At 37.0% G+C, this 19,516-nt stretch overlaps 1 protein-coding gene and 1 long non-coding RNA gene across 4 annotated transcripts; one reads left to right on the forward strand and one right to left on the reverse strand.

The window, feature by feature from the left end:
- The first annotated feature begins 205 nt into the window (after window positions 1–205).
- On the forward strand, window positions 206–13,643 carry LOC147498237 (uncharacterized). Of its 2 annotated transcripts, XR_015195387.1 has the most exons (3): window positions 225–509; window positions 2,185–2,232; window positions 12,465–13,643. It is a non-coding gene; the product is annotated as an uncharacterized LOC147498237 (long non-coding RNA). The 2 variants fall into 2 exon arrangements; XR_015195388.1 differs by lacking the exon at window positions 2,185–2,232 and having other exon boundaries at window positions 206–509.
- Window positions 13,644–13,762: 119 nt separating this feature from the next.
- On the reverse strand, window positions 13,763–17,814 carry LOC147498238 (ent-kaurenoic acid oxidase 2-like). 2 transcript variants are annotated; one of them, XM_086560301.1, is made up of 9 exons: window positions 17,482–17,811; window positions 16,479–16,803; window positions 16,225–16,374; window positions 15,841–16,098; window positions 15,665–15,742; window positions 15,509–15,587; window positions 14,907–15,013; window positions 14,705–14,823; window positions 13,763–14,114 (listed from the first exon to the last, which is right to left on the reverse strand). In XM_086560301.1, exons 1-9 carry the CDS (start codon window positions 17,718–17,720, stop codon window positions 14,024–14,026), a joined length of 1,446 nt encoding a protein of 481 aa, XP_086416427.1. In that variant the 5' UTR covers window positions 17,721–17,811; the 3' UTR covers window positions 13,763–14,023. The 2 variants fall into 2 exon arrangements, with proteins under 2 accessions (XP_086416427.1, XP_086416428.1); XM_086560302.1 differs by lacking the exon at window positions 14,907–15,013 and having other exon boundaries at window positions 17,482–17,814.
- Window positions 17,815–19,516: the final 1,702 nt, after the last annotated feature.

Genomic DNA, 19,516 nt, shown 5'->3' on the forward strand with positions numbered 1-19,516 from the left:
ACTAATCGCCACCTAGATCCGCTAGAGACCGATTATTCTACAAGACTACTTTTTGAAGCGACGTAGGCCTAGATGAATCGGTTGGACTGATTTTTAGAATAGTGCTAACAGGTTTTAATGAGAAATTCAAGGCTGTAGGGATTTGGGCTGGTACAAGATTGAGCTAAGTGGGCCTTGATATATGGGCTTGTAGAACTATGTCAGCATATGTATTCGCAAAGCGTGTACGTTTATATCGAAAAAAAAGCGGCCCTGTTTGGTTCCGAAACAATAGGCAAACAAAAGATCGAGATGAAGAAAACAGAATCTTCAAAAGCACGTCAAGGCTAATATCATCTCCATCGTCTTCTCTCCTGGTGGTAAACCTCTGACGGTGATATTTCTTCAATACTTGAACGTGTTTCCAATGTAAACTCCCCATGTGAATATTGATGATGTGCCTCAAGAACAACTTCTTTTGTATAGGAACGCTTTGCTTAAACGTCTCGAAAACATTACTATTCATCAAGGTAATCATAATAGCATTGAACCTTTTATTAATTCTAATTTTTGTTGGAGTATAATGCCTGATTTTGTTGATGGGGGCACTGTGAATCTTGATGAGTGTAATTTAGGTTTGCTTGGTGATCAAGGTATTCAGTTTGATAATAAAATTACTTCAAATACGGACCTATTGAATTGAATTGGCTAATGAGTATGAGGATACGGAGATTGACTTGAGTCAACATGATGTGCCTTATAGAGTCGTTGCAGTATTATGACTCTTTGAATCTAGGTCAACGTAATGTAGACTTGGTTGATCAAGGTAGTCTTCAGTTTGATAATGTTAATGGTATTGACACTGTTTTAAAATCTGATATTTCAAATCCGGAATCTGTAACTGCCCAATCAGTTGAATCCGCCAAGGAGGCTTATTATGAGGGTGAAGATACGGAGATTGACCTTATCGGTCAACATGATGTGTCTTTTTCTGATGCCCTAGTGTCATTGTTGCGCCGTGAGTCTGTTAGTGATGTTGATGTATGCGATGATGGGTCTGTTTTGATTGATAACAGTTGCATCTTTTCCGAAATCTATGAACCGTATACATACACCACATTGTCAACTCCTTCCCCTGTTGAGTCAGCAGATTCTTCCTTATTTGATTTTATTACGTTTTCTGATGATGAAGAAGGAAATGAGTTGTTTGGGTTACGGAGTGGAACAATGGATTGTCATGACTACGGCATTACTAGTGAGGATGAGCTTGAAGAGCTATTGAAAACCGATTTTTCTGTGAAGTCTTTGCAGCTAACATGTTGTAATTCGGTTTTTGTGTCACCTTGAATTAATTCGTCATTATAGCTTCATTTCTTATTTTTATGTGACATCATTAAGTGAGTATGTTCAAATGTATATACTAGTTGTAAAGATTGCATTTTTCCTTTCGATTTGTTCTGTTTTTTCTCTGCTTTCCTTTGTGATCGAAGAATCCCCAAAGTTATCTGAATTGGGTAGTTAATGTAGCATATATGCTAATGCATACTTAATGTGCTTCCTATGCCATCTTTCTTTAAGTAAAATGTAGATTATAATGGAAGTTTCCTATCCAAAAAAAAAAAGTAAAATGTAAATTATTTTTTTCATAAACCTATCTAGACACATGCTTATTAGGTATTGCAAGACAATATAGGTGAAGATAATTCACTTTGTTGCCTTCTGCGACTATTGCAAGACAATCATTTAAAGTTTATTGAGGTAGAAGTATATGATTCATCTGCAAACCTGCTTGTTTGAGCTATGATCATTGTATGAAGATAACACAAATAAAATCCCAGAATCTTGCAGCAGCTGCATTTGCAGCTGTTTGTTGCTGTTTGCTCTAATGGATGTCAGGAGAATGCTCATCTCCTCGCTTAATGTCATCCAAACTTCAGCTTAATATAGACATGTGTGCTTGCTTCCGTTTTGTCTGTTTCTTTTGTTTACACCATTCTCTGTCCTTGGAAAACTTAAGGGTGTCATCTTATCTCCCTCAAAGATCGCTATGCTAGATAAGGTTGATTCAATAACTGAAGATTTTGTGGCATGTTGAGTATATGATTCTTCACTACTTCTCAGAAAATCTTCCTTGGATCATTGGTCTAGAATTATATATTGTGAATGATAGTCCACTTGACAAAATATGCATATGTTTCCATGTAGGATATTGTGACATGTTAGGAACTTACTCAGTTGCGATTATAATAGATGGTAAGTATTCTTCCTATTAATCTTTTTTGTTTTAGTCTTCCTGAATATGTATTTTTCAATTTCATTGTCTACTCTACGTAGAACTATAAAGCCACTTGCTTCTAAATTTGCAACGTAAGGTTCAAACCACTTTCAGAAATAGCATGGCTGGTCTTATATTGCATACAGGCTAAGAGGTCAATCTGGATACGAAGATATGAACTAGTTAATCGATTCTTATTTTATGAAATGAATAGTAATGCAAAATCTGTTCCTTAATTGCTTTTGATGTTAGCGCATATATTTTAATGCATGTTATGGGGCTATCACCATCTGGCCTAAAGAATTTCTTAAGAATTCCCTGGCATGTTCTAAAGAATTTCTTAGCAGCTTTACCGTAGTCTGGTCCTACTTCTTTCCACAAAATTTGGAAAAGTAGGCACCATAACCATCTGGCCTTGGGGATTTCTCATTCTCGAAAGAGAACATAACTGCATTTATTTCTTCATCCGTGACATCTCTTTCTAGGTCATCTGCTTTAGCCTGTTCCAGTACAGTTCTGAATTGAATGTCCTCCAAAATGTTCTTGATATCGATGATCAGAGCTTAATAATATTGTCTAGTACATTTCAATCTCTTCTATGACTTCTTGTTCAGATGAGGTTCTGCTGCCATCCTCTTTTATAAGTCCTTATATTGAGTTCTGGCCTAACACTCTTGATAACTTTGTAAACGTTGTATTAGCTTCCCCATATGACATCCAATCACACATATCGTTCTTCTTTGTTATACTTTCCTCAGTTCTCTTCAAATAGTTGAACAAATCAAGGCAAGCTCTCTTCCACAGCAGCACATTGGATTTCGGAAGGATTTTCTTGAAGTTGCATTTGGACGTTCAGTTGCTTTCTGGTTTCAGATTGTTCAAGCTGCATATTTTGATACTTCTGTTTTGACCAACCCTTAGTTACTGGTTTGAGTGCTTTCAACTTGCTAAACAGCACATACATCAGGTTTCCTTCAAAAGTCACCCCCAATATTGCGTGCACTAGGTTCTTGTAATCTTCCTTATCAGCCTCTGCATTGTAGAACACGAAGGGCCCAGCAGGCCTGCTTGTTAAAAAATTGTTTTATTTAAAGTTACTGAATGCCTAAATTTTATTTTCTTTGATACATGAACCAATAAATATTCCTTCTGTGCAAGGCGGTATACCTATATGTTTACTTATTAGAGTGAACATATATGAATAATTGCATGTTGGAAACTAGGTTCAAAATTTTGAGTTGCAATTTCATTTGCAGCTGCATTAGCAGTCACAAACTCTGCTCCGCTTTTGAGAGCATAGTCTTTTTGTGTGTCAATTACAGCATAGTACAAAATATCCCAATATATCGCGATATTTGGAGATATCTATCCAGATTTCAGAAAAAGATATATAAATATCACGATATGTTAAGAGATATATACGACTGCAAATGTCGGCGATATTTTGACGATATTTACAATATTTGTGATATTTTGCAATATTAAGCGAAATTTAGCGATATTTTGTGTATATAACAATTTTATTTAATATTTACCATTATATTTTAAATAAATATAAATAATGTATCATGATATATCAAGAAATATCTACAATACAATATCCACGATATTTTGGATATTTTGGATATATCCACGATATTTGCATGTGAAACAATGTCAAATATCTCCAAAGAGAGGGATATATCCACGATACATATCCAGAAATTGAGTATCGATAAGTACCCATATCCTGATATTTTGTACTATGAATTACAGTATGTAGTCTGTCAAGGACTCTAGGAACATCGAGCCACAATCTTCTGGATGTGCAAGTTTTGGCAGAAGCGACTGTCATAAGATATCATGAGCAATCCCATACTTCATGATTTTCAACTATACAAAGACTACTTATTTTGGTAGCTTACATTGTAGAATGGCCATTTTGAAAACCAGTAGCAAGGCCAGTGACATATTTCAGCAATAGATATATAGTTTCCAGGTATATGTGGCCGATAGTTTGGGTGATAATGATATTAAAATCCTTGACCGATGAAGGTGTCCATACTCCGAACTCTTCCTTAAAAAAACGAACTACATATATACTTTCAATAAGAGTTCTAACAATATTTAAGATCACTTGCAAGCTGCACAGTCTGCAGCAGAACTTTTTACAACATTTTACCAGGAACTGTGTCGTGTTTCTGTGTGATTGACTGATTACATTAATCTATACAAAATGCTAGCAATTTCATATTCTTCTTCCTGCTTAACTGCTTTGTTCGTGTAGTACTGAAAGATAATTCCATTTCTTGTTAGTTTTCATTGGAAATGTGCAGTTTATGTTATAAAAAACCTTACTTAGTTTTATATATGTATGAAAACAGGTTTTGGGCTTTTTTCTTATTGTACATTAGAAATAGTCAAACACTCAAACCACGTTAGCTTCTCCACGATCTCCTCTTTCACACTACGTGAGAAGTGGATCTAGAGCTTTTATCATATAATCTTCTTCTATAAGATCAGTCGAACAACACAAGAAACTTTATCTTTTTGAACTCTGTCCTTGTACTTTTGTTTGTTTTACATAAACTATGGTTTTGCTTATACTAGAGTGCATCTGAGAGTTCTTAGTATCCGCTGAAGTCGCCTCTTGGATCTTTAGTCGTTGTATCCTAGGAGGTGTGTGTCGAGGTCGCCGTCGGTTTCATACCAAAAATTTCACCTTCAAGGCATTGAGTTTTCACACCTCGACCATTGCAACCGCTTTATTATATTGGTTCTTATTGATTCTTTCTTTCTTTGACTTCGTGTAACACAAGATTAGTTTTCCAACAATCTGAAAGTGAAATTTCGTTTGTTGTACTCTTTTACTTCGTTACTAATCAATGGAAAAGCATGGTAAGTTGTCTGTCAAGCTTGAAACTTTTGATGGAAAGAATTTTAAGCGTAGGCAGATGAAAATGAAGTTTTATCTGACGACCTTGAAACTTGTTGAATGGACTACTGAAAGTAGACCGATTCCTGCTGAAAATGAACATGAGCTTGCAAGCTCTGATAGACTTGAAAAATGGGATAAGATAGACTACTTATGCCGTAATTATATGCTTGATTGTTTAACTCCGGAGTTGTATGATGTTTATGCTGTATGTGCTTCTGCTAAATTATTGTGGGATGATTTAGATAAGAAATATGCAACTGAGGATGCTGGCTCTAAGAAATTTTTAGTAGCTAAGTTCCTAGAGTTTAAGATGGAAGATAACAAACCTGTGGTTTCTCAAGTTGAGTTGCAGATTATCATTCATGAAATTATGCAAGAGGGTTACAATATCTGTGAGGGGTTTCAGGTTGCAGCTATTATTGAAAAACTCCCTTCTTCATGGAAGGAATATAAGAACAGACTGAAACATAAGAAAAAAGAGATGACCATGGAAGACCTCATTGTGAATTTTCTCATTGAGGAAGATAACTGTATTTTTGAAACAAAAGAAGAGACTTCTGAACTGAAGTCTAAGGCATTGAGGAAGATAACCGTATTTCTAAAACAAAAGAAGAGACTTCTGAACTAAAGTCTAAGGCTAACCTTGTTACTGGAAAGCCAGGTAGTGCCAATTCTTCTAAGAACAAAGCCCCGTATACCCAGACCAATTGTTGGAAAACTAATACTGTGTTACCTGAAGTCCAGGAATAGTAATTAATAAGAACCAATATAATAAAGTAGTTGCAATGCAGTCGAGGCTTGTGAAAACACAATTCCCTGAAGGTAAAATTGCCGCCAGTATGAATGCTGACGGCCTCTGACATACACCTCCTAGGATACAACGACTAAGGATCCGCAAGACAACACTCAAGCAGATACTAAGAACTCTCAGATGCACTCCAGTATAAGCAAAACTATAGTTTATGTAAAACAGACAGAAGTACAAGGACGGAGTTTAAAAAGATAAAGTTTCTTGTGTTGTTCAACTGATCTTATAGAAGAAGATTATACGATAAAAACTCTAGATCCACTTCTCACGTAGTGTGAAAGAGGAGATCGTGGAGAAGCTAACGTGGTTTGAGTGTTTGACTATTTCTAATGTACACTAAGAAAAAAAGCCCAAAACCTGTTTTCATACATATATAAAACTAAGTAAGGTTTTTTATAACAATCCCCCACATGTATGAAATCAGAAAATAATATAAACTGGAGTGCATTAGAAGTTATGAATGGGCTGAAGGTGTCATAAGACTTGAACCTTCGCTTAGTGTTAGTCTGTCGGGTTTACTTGTTGACCAATGAACTAAGTCTTGAACTGTCTAACTTTTGTGTTATAGGGAGTTTATGTATTTAGTAATATTGTAATAACCCCCAAGGGCAATTCTGTAATTAAGGTCTTTAGATTTATATAAAAGGGAATTATCTCATTAGAGATTTCCCCAAGATTCTCACAATTCTACTTGGTATCGGAGCAGAAAAAAAAAAAAAAACCTGACAACTTGCTTCTACCACCATCTCTTACCACCGCCACAGAATCAAACCATCAACATCTTCCCGTTTTGGGGGTTCTTTCTTTCAACAAGAATCAATGTTTGGAACTACATAAAGGTTATGCCTTTATGAGATCAAGTAGCTAATTTCTTTAAAGGTGCCACCTTTACACTAACTACTCTGATCATTTATTTGAAATGGATACATTAGGGGAGAGTCATGTTACAGTACAAGGTCCTCAAGCTAGTGAAGCTACTACCACATGCCAGTCTATAACCTCAAAGAGGCTGAATGGGATCAACTTTAAGACATGGTCTAGATCTGTTGTCCATTATCGAACTAGTAAGGGTGTGGAGGGATTAGTCGATGGGACTTACACTCGCCCTGCTGTTACAGATGAGAAGAAATACACTCAATGGAAGAAGCATAATAGTATGGTTATTGGCTGGTTGTTTTACTCCATGGATAAACCAATTATTTAGATGTTTCTATATCATGATTTTGTTTATGACCTATGGTCCTCTTTCAAAGAGACATACTCCAGTAAGAGTAATGGCTCTCGTGTGTTTCAGCTCTATCGTGAGGTCCATTCCACCTCACAAGGTGATCAATCAGCAGCTCAATATTTTGCACAGTTGCAAACTCGTTGGGAGGAGATTGACCATCATGAGGTCATTGTTGAGTTGACTGGAGAAGCTGCGATGCTTGTTGCTAAGCGCGCCGACAAACAAAAAGTGTTTGCTTTTCTAATAGGTTTGCGTCCTGAGTTTGAAACCCTTGGTGGACAAATCATTAACACACGACCATTCCCCTTTCTGATGAATGCCTTTGCAACTATCGACGACGATGACAGACGAAGAAGTATTCGTCAGGCTACGTTACCGCCTCCGTCACGATTCGGTATCATCATTGACAATCAACGCTTTGTTGTGGACTCCTCTTATCTTTTAGAGGTCGTGGGACGCCGTGGAAGAGGTCGGTCGTGGAGGTCGAGGACGCAGCCTCGCCATTTGTTCTCATCATGGGCAATCTGACATGAGAAGTCCGGATGTTATCGCCTTTGTTACTTGTTCTCACCGTGGGCAATCGGGACATGAGAAGTCTAGGTGCTATCACTTCATTGGTTATCCAGTTGGTTTCTTTGAAAGATCTCAATCATCATCCTCCGGTAGAGGCCATGGGAAGAGTCCAATAGCCGCTATTGTCGACCTTCCTTCTAGTTCATTGAAGTTCTCCAAGCGTGGCTCCTTCCGACTATCCCATCTCCCGATCCGTATAGTCATATATCTGGAACCGATATACAACATCTTCGTGGCCAACTTGAGGCTATGTTGGGTAACCGACTACACCTTCTTTTGGATCTTATATTTTCGGCATCTACTACTCATTCAGTACTCCATCCGCATATCATGCCTCTCCATCCACTTGGGTCATTGACTTCGGGTGCCTCATAACACATGACCGGTGAGTCACATTTTTTTTCTTCAAAAAGTCTTCTAGTTTATCTATTGCTCCATCCGTTTGTCTTGTCGATGGTTCTTGTACTCTATTCAACTCTAGATGTGTTCCTTTATCTCCGCTTTATCTTTATCTTTATCTTGACTTAAATTTATTATCGTGGAGCGTTTTAACCCATGGACCAAAATATCGCCGATATATCCGATATATCGCCGATATATATCGGTATTTTGGTACACCGACATCGATATTTCCGACATATATCCACCGAATATAGAACTCTTTTTTTTCCAATATATATCGGAATTTCCGATATGAAACTTTATATCGCCGATATAATCGATATTTCCGATATAATTGATATATATCGGTTGACTTTTTGACCATTTTAAAATATAAATCCGATATTTCCAATATATTTCCGATATATATCCGATATTTCCGATATTATATTTCCAATATATCCGATATTTCGATATTTTAAATAGTTTGATTTGTTACCAAAAATGGATATATCCGAAATATCCGATATATCCGATATATATCGGTTTTTGAGTACACCGATATATTGATCGATATCGATATTTTGGGCCTTGGTTTAACCAAATCCCTTGGTTGCTCCATAACTTTCTTTCCGGATCATTGTGTCTTTCGGGACTGAAGTTCCGGTCTCTATATGTTCGGAGAACCTCCTACAGCTTTGGCTTCTATCACCCCGGTGTTTTCTGATCCTTGTCGAGTTCCTTTTTGTTCTAAGACTTTACTACCTGTTTTGAGAAACTCATGTCAATCTAACAAATTTCAATGTATTGTTTGTGAGTTGTCCAAACATACTCGTGTATCTTATATCTCGCACATGCATCGATCTGCTTGCCTTTTTGACTTCTTTTGATGGATATCGCTACTATATCACTTTTATTGATGACCACTCTCGTTTTACATGGCTTTATTTGTTGAAATCTCAGACTGAGGTTCTTCCTACTTTTCTAAACTTTATGCAAATGATTCAGACCCAGTTTGGTGTTACTGTGAGGTCTGTGCGTTCGGATAATGCTAAAGAGTATATATCTGATGATTTTAAACAACATCTTTTAAAGAAGGGAGTCATTCAACAACTCACATGTCCTTATAGTCCAGAACAAAATGGAGTGGCTGAGCGGAAAAATCGCCACCTTATGAATGTTGTTAGATGTCTCCTTTGTGGTATGCATGTCTCTAAACGTTTTTAGAGTATGGCTGTTCTCACAGCCACTTTTTTAATTAATCGTACTACCAGTAGGATTCTTAATGGCCAGGTTCCTTTGCATTTAGTCAGACCTGGTCTTCCTCTTTTTTCTATCGAGCCTCGTGTCTTTAGTTGCATTTGTTTTGTACAAGATCGTACTCCAAAGAAGACAAAGTTAGATGACAAGGCTATTAAGTGCATTTTTCTTGGTTACTCTACTCAATCTAAGGGTTATCGTTGCTATGAACCCGTCTCACGTCGTATCATTCACTCTAGAGATGTGACGTTTTTTGAGAATATTCCTTATTATACTTCTCCTTCTAATGAGCTGGAACAACCTCTTCTTATTCCACTGTACTACCTGTTCAGTTTTTATGAGTTCATCGCGACACCTACATAGTCACGCTTCTACGAGACAACTATACGGCAAGGTGTACACACGGCAGCCCAAATGATATTATTATCCGCCACAATCTTCCTCATAGCCTCGTACTACTCTCCATCCTGATTTAGTAAATCCAAATTCTGCTCTTCCTACTTCTCTCATTATTGATGATTTAGAGCTTCCAATTGCTAAACGCAAAAGGAAGCGGGCATGTGTAACTAAACACCCTCTTGCTCAGTTTGTCTCTTACAGTGGTATTTATCCTTCCTATTGTGCCTATCTTGCTGCCACTGATTCTATTAGGATTCTATGTCATGTTTCTGAGGCATTGGACACCCGGCTTGGAGAGCTGCTATGTTTATTGAGATGCAAGCACTTGAGCAGAATCACACATGGGAGATGGCCTTACTTCTAATTGGTAAACGGGTTGTTGGGTGTAAATGGGTTTTCACAGTGAAAATACAAAGAGGATGGTTCTGTAGAGTGCTACAAAGCGCAACTTGTAGTGAAGGGCTTCACTCAAACACCATTTTTTGGTGACACATTTGCTCCTGTTGCAAAGCTTTCTTCCGTACGGCTCCTTATTTCCCTAGCTGCACAACATCACTGGTCTCTTCACCAATTAGATGTAAAGAATGCGTTCCTTCACGGTGACTTGACCGAGGATATTTATATGTCTCAACCTCCGGGTTTTGCCCTTCAGGGGGAGTATTCTGGAAAGGTGTGTTGCCTTCTCAAATCCATATATGGCTTGAAGCAGTCTCCACGAGCATGGTTTCATCGTTTCAGCACGGTTATTTTATCCATAGGATTTATCCGATGTGAGTCAGATCATACATGTTTTATTCATCGAAGTGTAGCTAATCTCCGTACAATAGTCTTGGTCTATGTAGATGATATTATCATCACTGGTGATGACACCATACACATAGCAAAGGTGAAAACATATTTGGGCAATTTTTTTTATATTAAAGACTTGGGTCCTCTTCGGTACTTTCTTGGCATTGAGGTAGCTCGCTCACGACATGGTATTTTCCTCTCTCAAAGGAAGTACACACTAGACTTGTTGTTTGATATTGGTATGACGGGATGTCAACCCTCTCGCACTCCTATGGATCCAAATCATCGCCTCCGTGCTGATATTGGTGATATTCTTCCTGATCCAGGCCCTTACCAGCATTTAGTGGGTCGTCTTATATATTTGACAAACACTCGACCAGATATTGCTTTTGTCGTCAGTGTAGTCAGCCAATTCATGCATGCCCCACGATCTACTCATATGGATGCAGTAGATCGGATCTTGAGATTTCTTAAGTCCTCTCCAGGACTTGGTTTGTTCTATCCATCTTATGGTCCACCGGATTTAGTTAGTTACTCAGATGCAGATTATGCTGGGTGTCTCACTGATCGTCGCTCTACCTCGGGTTTTTGTACTTTCTACGGTGGTTGTCTTGTCTCCTGAAAAAGTAAGAAACAAAATGCTGTCTCACGCTCATCGGCCGAGTATAGAGCTATGGCTCATGGTGCTTGTGAGATACTATGGCTACGCTCCCTTCTTACCGAGTTAGGGGTCTTTAGTAACAATGGGTCTCCCCTTCATTGCGACAATCAGGCTGCTATTCGGATAGCATCAGATTCAGTTCTTCATGAAAAGACTAAGCACATTGAGGTTGATATCCATTTCCTTCGAGAAAAGGTTCAATCTGGCATCATTGTCACAATTCCAGTTCACTCTTCAAAACAGTTGGCTGATATGTTCACTAAGTCTTTGGGACCTACTGTTCTTCACTCCAATGCGGTCAAGTTGGGTTTGATTGATATCTTCGCCCCAACTTGAGGTAAGGAGTTTATGTATTTAGTAATATTGTAATAACCCCTAAGGGCAATTCTGTAATTTAGGTATTTAGATTTATATAAAAGGGAATTATCTCATTAGAGATTTCCCCAAGATTCTCACAATTCTACTTGTGTAAACCGACTCAACAGTTAACTCACATAATTTTCAAAAATCATCATAGAGTTCCTCGGTTGTGCTCGTAACGGCCATGAGCTTCCCAGGTTTCATAAGTGCTACTAGGGACTAGCCTATCCAGTTCCCATAGGAAGCGGCTCCACTTCCTCACTTATATAGGTGCTTCTATCAGGAGTGAACTGTATCACTACACCCCACTGGATCCCAGCTATAGAAAACATTAAGAGTTAAAACTCATCCTTAAGAAGATACAAAAGGTACTACTACATCATAGGGATGGGTACAGAGTTTTCACTCTAGGTTGTAGTATAAGGATAAGGATAAGGATAAGAATAAGAGTTTTCAGTGTAAGAATATTCCCATTCATAACTTCTAATGCACTCCAGCTTATATTATTTTCTGATATACATGTGGGGGATTGTTATAAAAAACCTTACTTAGTTTTATTTATGTATGAAAACAGGTTTTGGGCTTTGGTTTTGGGTTTTCTTTTTACTGTACATTAGAAATAGTCAAACACTCAAACCACGTTAGCTTCTCCACGATCTCCTCTTTCACACTATGTGAGAAGTGGATCTAGAGTTTTTATCGTATAATCTTTTTCTATAAGATCAGTCGAACAACACAAGAAACTTTATCTTTTTGAACTCCGTCCTTGTACTTCTGTCTGTTTTACATAAACTATGGTTTTGCTTATACTGGAGTGCATCTGAGAGTTCTTAGTATCTGCTTGAGTGCTGTCTTGCGGATCCTTAGTCGTTGTATCCTAGGAGGTGTGTCAGAGGCCGTCAGCGTTCATACCGGCGGCAATTTCACCTTCAGGGCATTGTGTTTTCACAAGCCTCGACTGCATTGCAACTGCTTTATTATATTGGTTCTTATTGATTACTGCTGCTGGACTTCAGGTAACGCAGTATTAGTTTTCCAACAATTTAACTATTATCTGCAGGGCTCATTTAGTGATTGCTACGAGTTGCACCCAAATTCCCAAACCATGCAAAGTTGATTCACATTGGTTTGGTTTCTTTAGGTTATATATGTTCAATTTGGATGACTTATCTACGGAGGATGTGCAGCAGATTCGAGGAGGCAATGAGATCAGGTGAACAATGCGTACTGATTCAGCATTGGAAAACATGGTGAAGTTAGCCATTGGAGTGAAGGGTTTCCCTTAGAAGTTGTCCAGCAGGTTCACAAGTTATCCACAAGAGCGTGGAGGGTGGTCATTCGAGCAAGATCACTGAGATGGTCATCTGAGCGAGATCACTGAATAGCCTGAAACCCCTCTACACCCGTTAGAATTGAGTCAGGACATTTTGAACCTTGTTGTACAATTACTGATTTACTCTTCGTCTCTTAATGATGGACAGTCCATTAAATACTTGTTGCTCCACAATGTTTTTGGTGAAGGGATAGCCTGATTGTGTCTGTCTTAAAGTCTGGTTGATTGCTTGGAGCACACACACTGACCAACCGACAGACGCACAGGAGGTTTGCGCTTTGGGTTGTCATGGAGACTTTGACAATATGATGAGTCTGCTTAATCTTGCTGGACACGTCCTGTTCTGGTTGTCTTGTGATCTACAAAGACCTATTCAGCCTCCTGACAAAAAGCTTAAGCAGAACTAACCAAAAAAACTAAACTGGAGTGAGACCAAAAGTGAGCTTGCAATGAAGAAAGTATTATTTTCTGGTGTATTGGACTGAGCAACTTAGGGAAGCTTGGTCCTCATTGGTAGCTATTGGATGAGCAACTGTGAGTCGCTCATGTCAATAATGAGTATTAGTTACCCTTTGAATGGTATAATTCTTTGATTATTTACCTTTAATTGGTAACTAGAAGTTCTAAAAATGTAAAGCTGGTTATTGTTATAAATTTTGGAATATGGGAGTTTTTGTCTAGTGTAGAAGGTCATCTGGATTCAGCTTTGGGTTATATATCTCAACATATGATGTATGCCCCTGCCTGGTAGGTACTATCTTTACTTCACGAGGGAATTTGGCCTCCTTTCATACCAGCATTTTGCACATCCTAGGTTATTGTATTTAACATCACCACTTATTCTAATACATTGATATAACTTGTATCACGATATACTAATCAACTGATTATAGTAAATTAAGAGATTACATCACAATCTAATCTTCAATCCTTCTTTTTCTTGATAAAAACGATTGGACACGTACCAATTTAGTAAAATGAATCACTTGCAGTTCAGAAGGAACGCGCTTCATACAATTGATTTGTATTGATAACAGCCTGAAATAGAAGAATTGGTTGTTCATATTGTACTAAATGCAATTTCAACTCCATCAACTGGTTTTGGATGAGGAAGGTATGTTATCTTTGCATCTGGATTTATTAGTTTCCACCTGCAATCCGGATAGGAAATCATATTCTTAATGCTCATAATCACATAAAACAAATATCAATATTGTAAAAGAAGCTCACAAAAAAAATATATATATATATATATATGCCCCATTACAAAAGACTCATCCAAAGGGTGTGTGTGTATTTAGTGGCAGAAATACTGAATCCAAAGGCCCATACCAAATCTAAAACACCCACAATTTCACCTACAAAATGATTTAAAACCTAATTTTTTGTGCATATGATCTACTAACCATAAAGAACATCTCTACAAAAATTCAACTTGTTTGATATATTCTAACTTAGATAAAATTGTTTTCCACTTTTGAAAATATATATAAAGATCCAGAAATGTCTAGTTTTTGCAATTATCTTTTGCCAATGTTAAAAATTGTCAAACGAGTTGAATTTTTGTAGAAATGTTCTTTATGGTTAGTAAATCATATACACAAAAGATTAGGTTATAAATCATTTTGTAGGTGAAGTTGTAGGTGTTTTAGATTTGGTTCTTATTTAAGGTCTTTTTAGGAGCAGGGTTATATATATATATATATATATATATATTGTAAAAGAAGATTTATTGAATTACTCGTAGCCTGTGACCAAATGGTGAAGAAAAATGGCAAGTTGAAGCCTAGCCAGATTGTTGCCTGGGCATATCCTTGGTCCCCCTCCAAAGACTTGAAATGTCCCAGGCTTTGCAGGTTTCTGGAAAAGTGAGATATTAGTGCAAGAACATATAGGAAATATCACAAACTTGTCCTCCCAAAATGAAAATTATGTTAACCTACATTCCATCTGTCTGGGTTAAAGTTCATGGGATCATCAAAGTTTTTTGGATCAGTATGAAAATAACGGAGCCATAAAATTACTCTCCAATCTTTTGGTATTTTGTAACCTGCAAGACAGTTGATATTGAAGCAGCTGTAAGAATTAACACTCTAGTATAGTAAGTAGTATATAAGGACTCGCATACATTCATAAGAGGCTTTGTTGTACTAAGCTTCTGTTTTGGGACAAAAACTGAAGAACTCTGACTTGAGATTTGCAAATAAGTTCTGAACTCTAAATTGAGTTTGATATATTACTCTGGTTTCGATCTAAAATAGGTTTGATTTCATCTGCGGCTTTAGAGAATTCGTAACAGTCCTAATTTATTGTATATACTTCACCTGGATCATGCGTAAATTGGTATGTGTCTAGAAGGACACGAATGCCCTCCGTTATAAAATTTGTAGAACAGAGACAGTCACACAAGTCACAACTAGTTCTGAATATTTGCTTTACACCACCCATAATCTTGGTGCTGGAGCTTGTATAGATTAGATTTGCTATATTTGATTATATTATCAACATGTATAGTTCTAAGCAACTATGTAATTTGCTTTCCTACCTTTATAATTAACATCTTCATTTGCCACTCTAAAGACGAAGGGTGAAATATTTGCCATTCTTATGGTTTCCTCCACAACCTGCACATATGATACAAAAAGTCTTAAGGTATTGATGGGAAACAACATATGGTTAAATCAGATTATGGAGTATAGACCTTGTTTGTGTACTTTAATTGTGCAAGTTCTTCACTAGTAATAAAGTCGCCTTTTCTACCAACAGCCATGTTTTCTTCCTGCAAGTGAATTGAAAATGAAAAAAAATCAATATTCAAACCAGAAACAATTATGAAAAATAATCATTTACGTAAAGACTATGTTTTGTCTTAATTACTCGGAGCTTTTGAAGCACATCGGGGTATTTTGCAAGGAAGTAAAGAGCCCACACTGATGAAAGGGCAGTTGATTCATAGCCTGCCATGACCATAGAAGCAATGTTATCAAGCACCTCTTCATCAGTTAATAGTTTTCCTTCCTCATCTCTCATTGTCATCAAGCCTTCCATCAAATCATTCTTTTCCTCGCTTACATTACTACTTTGCTTCCGCGTTTCCAGTTCTTTCCTGAATATTGCCATCATTTTCTTCCTGCACTGCAGGTTACATCCAATTTACATTTTCAATTTAAAACTTAAAATGTTCCCAAGCCCCCATATGGTTTATGCCGAATAGAAGACATTTAGAACAACAATCACATTGAACTAAAATTTTATATTTACCTGAAATGCGTGGTAGTATGCGGTTCCTGGGATGTACAAGTGCAGTGCTCTGACTCCTCCAAGTAGGCCAGTGAAGTACTGATCGAGCATATCCAACAAGGGACCCGGTTCAAAACTGACGAATATATTGCCGATGTTTTCAAATGTTACCTGTCGAAATAAATTACAATCAAGACTACTTTGATGCCTGACTGTTCTAAAACTCGCGAGGACTACATAATCTGATCACAAGATGTATGATAATTAAGGATTACCTTTTTCACTTCTTGTACTGCGTTCACTTTGCCTTTATCAGCCCATGAACGTAAGGCTGAAACTATCAGTGGTTGCACCCTTTTGGCGATTTTCTTGAGAGCATCAGGCCTATTGATTGCATTGGTGAGGTAGCTCCTAACCCTGGTATGTTGTTTACCATTCAGTCCTATAAGAGAATTGTGGCCTAAAAGGTCTAATGAGGGCCATCTCATTGGGAATAGTTCGTGGGATTGGAAGACAAATTTTGTCAATTCTGGAGAGCATCCAACTATTGATGGAGATCCGAATAGGTATGTACGAAAGAGTCCCACTCCATCACCGTACCTGTTTATCGAGTATACATAGAAAGAAGACCTTAAAAACATCAGCAAGCATATCAACTCTAAATGAAAGTAATAACTTAACTGGTGGTTTCTCTTCATGCCTCTGTGAAGTTAGTTTGGGGAGCCAAGACAAAGAAAATTACCTCCGACAACCTTAAGCAAACAAAAAGTTGCTCTTTAACACTTGGGAGCACCTCTAACTCTCTAAGTCATTCTTTTCCTCGCTTAGAATTCAAATGTGACCATTGGGGCACTCTGAAATACTCTGCTCTAATGAGCATCCAACTAAAAACCAGTTGCAGTTAGTAGAGCGGCTACAGGGACTTATACTATATTATGCAAGTTTTGATAAATCTCCAATGTGAATTATCCTATATATCTCAACAGAAGATCCTCAAACGCTAATAGTATCATGTATTGTTGGCTGGTGCTATGGAGAAACCAAACTTCACGATTAAGAACTTTTACCTACTTGCTTCATTCACAAGTACTGTGTTGCCCACTTCGCATTTGGTCCATGTTTTTGTTGTTTTTTCTTTCTATTTGATTTTTTGTTTAACTCTATATTTGTTCATGGAGGTCACACTCCCATGTTATCTGCCATATAACAACTGCACCAACAAGAATTGAGAAGAAACATGAAAATTTTAGCCATAGGAAATGTTCTAATGAAAACTACCTTCTTTGCTTGGATTTGATGAAATCATCAGGGCGACTCACTATCTTGAAGTACCAAATCAAAGTAAGCAATTCTCCTACCAAAGGCAAACCCATATGACCAGGAGGAACCTTAGATGAGCTAGATTGATCTTTGAGAGGAGTCAAGAACCTTAGTTCGTTCCATGACCAGAGCAACCATGTACACAAAGGTATAACACCAAAAACGAGTGCCGGCCACCAAGAATGTGCAATCTCCATATCTGACTTTTGACTCTTCCACACTCATTCTTCTCAAGTACTTGTTTATATATATGTATGCAATCATTCCAATAATTGAGTTTATTCCTTAGAGTTTATTCTCAAGTCTAACAGTAAATGCTTTTCTGTTGGCTAGGCAAACTGATCTTCAAATAAAAACAAATGCACAAAATAATAGTAAGGACCAAAATATCGTCGATATATTTCGGTTTTTGGGTACTCAATATGGATATATATCCACCGAAGAATATTGAATATTTTTTCTGCCGATATATATCTTTATATCGGGCGATATAACTGATATATTCAATATTTACAAAATATATTGTTTGACTTTTTGACCAATTTTTAATATTAATATCTCTCATATATATTGGCGAAATATCTGATATTTGAATAATTCAAGTGAAATTTATGCGCAAAGTGTGTGTGAGTTTATATTCCCTAAGTGTGATGTGGCACGTTCGACAATTTCTCTTGACGGTGGGTATAACTTTGTATATATTTAGATTGGGTATTGTGAAGCAGTTAGAATTCAAGAAGTGGGTATGCAAGTTGAGTAATCACGTCATTCGTGGCTCTGCTTGGCATAAGAAAAATCTGTAATAGACAACCTCGCTTATGAAAACTAATTCATTATAGATGTATAAACAACACAAAATTAGTGGGGAAGCTATTTGGTCTCACTTCTGTTATCAAAAAAAAAAAAAAAAATTTTTTGAAGGAAACTTAGTACAGATCCAAAATTGTGCCTATGTTTCAACAATCAATCATCTCACAAAAGTAAATAACATCTCTATTCTCTTCTCAGATATTCTCTCAATACATCATAAAACTGATTTATAGAGTATGAAATTCTTCTTCAAACCCATAAACACAAAAGTCCTAATATTACATTAACCCAAAATGATTTTGATTGATTCCAATAGATTAGAAAAGTGCTTGAAGAGAGAGAGTAGACTACTTGGGGTGGAGGGATCTTCATTTTGATTTGATTTTACTTTGTCTTTGATTGGAAAAAAAGATGAAGTGGAGGCGCTGGGGAGGAGAGCTTACTTGGTAGTGGGATGGAGGCTGAAGAGAAGCTTGATACTCATCATGGGAGATTGGGAGAAGAGGAGACTAATTTTTGGTGAACGAAGACAAAACTTTTTTTCTTTTTTCCTTTTTCGTCGACATTTGTTTTATTATTTTGTCTTTGAGCCTTCTAACTAAACAAGTAGATCGTAATCTCATGTTCCCATATGAATACCAATATCCACCTTTTTGTGGTTTCACCAACAACTATATTAACAAGTTATACATATTTCAGATGGACCAAACAGAAAAACATGGATAGTGTGCCCGGACCCATGAATAGGGTCCGCTATTCATGCTACCAAACAGAGCCTATTATGTATTGATGTAACCTATTTATCCTATTTTATAATTTGAGGTTTTGAGTACATTAGATTATGACATTATTTTGATTGTTTTCTTGATAAATAAATGTTGCTTTTATGTTTTTCGATATATTCAATATTTCTAACATTTTCGATAGTTTAGACTGGTCACAAAAAAAATGGATATTTCCGATATATTCAATATATCTCGATTTTTTAGGTACACGTACGATATATGGTTTGCCTTTGATATTTTGGTCCTTACGAAATAGGTATCATGTATGTAGGTTGACTTCTTTTTCTAAAGATTATGTATGATGCATGCATCCTATTATCCTATATGGCTACATGTATTCTCTTGGGCATACATGTGTAGAAGGCAGGGGAAATTGGACGACATGCAAGATGTGAGCA

The sequence above is a fragment of the Coptis chinensis genome, chromosome 5, assembly GCF_015680905.1.
Source record: "Coptis chinensis isolate HL-2020 chromosome 5, ASM1568090v1, whole genome shotgun sequence".
NCBI lineage: Eukaryota > Viridiplantae > Streptophyta > Magnoliopsida > Ranunculales > Ranunculaceae > Coptis > Coptis chinensis.

What these genes read in the sequence shown, in the direction of transcription:
- LOC147498238 (XM_086560301.1), bottom strand. Translation starts at nt 17,720, where the DNA reads ATGGAGATTGCACATTCTTGGTGGCCGGCACTCGTTTTTGGTGTTATA. An exon ending in ATCAAATCCAAGCAAAGAAG is followed by an intron (nt 16,804 to 17,481) that starts GTAGTTTTCATT and finishes CTCGATAAACAG; the next exon opens with GTACGGTGATGGAGTGGGAC. An exon ending in ATGTGCTTCAAAAGCTCCGA is followed by an intron (nt 15,743 to 15,840) that starts GTAATTAAGACA and finishes ATTCACTTGCAG; the next exon opens with GAAGAAAACATGGCTGTTGG.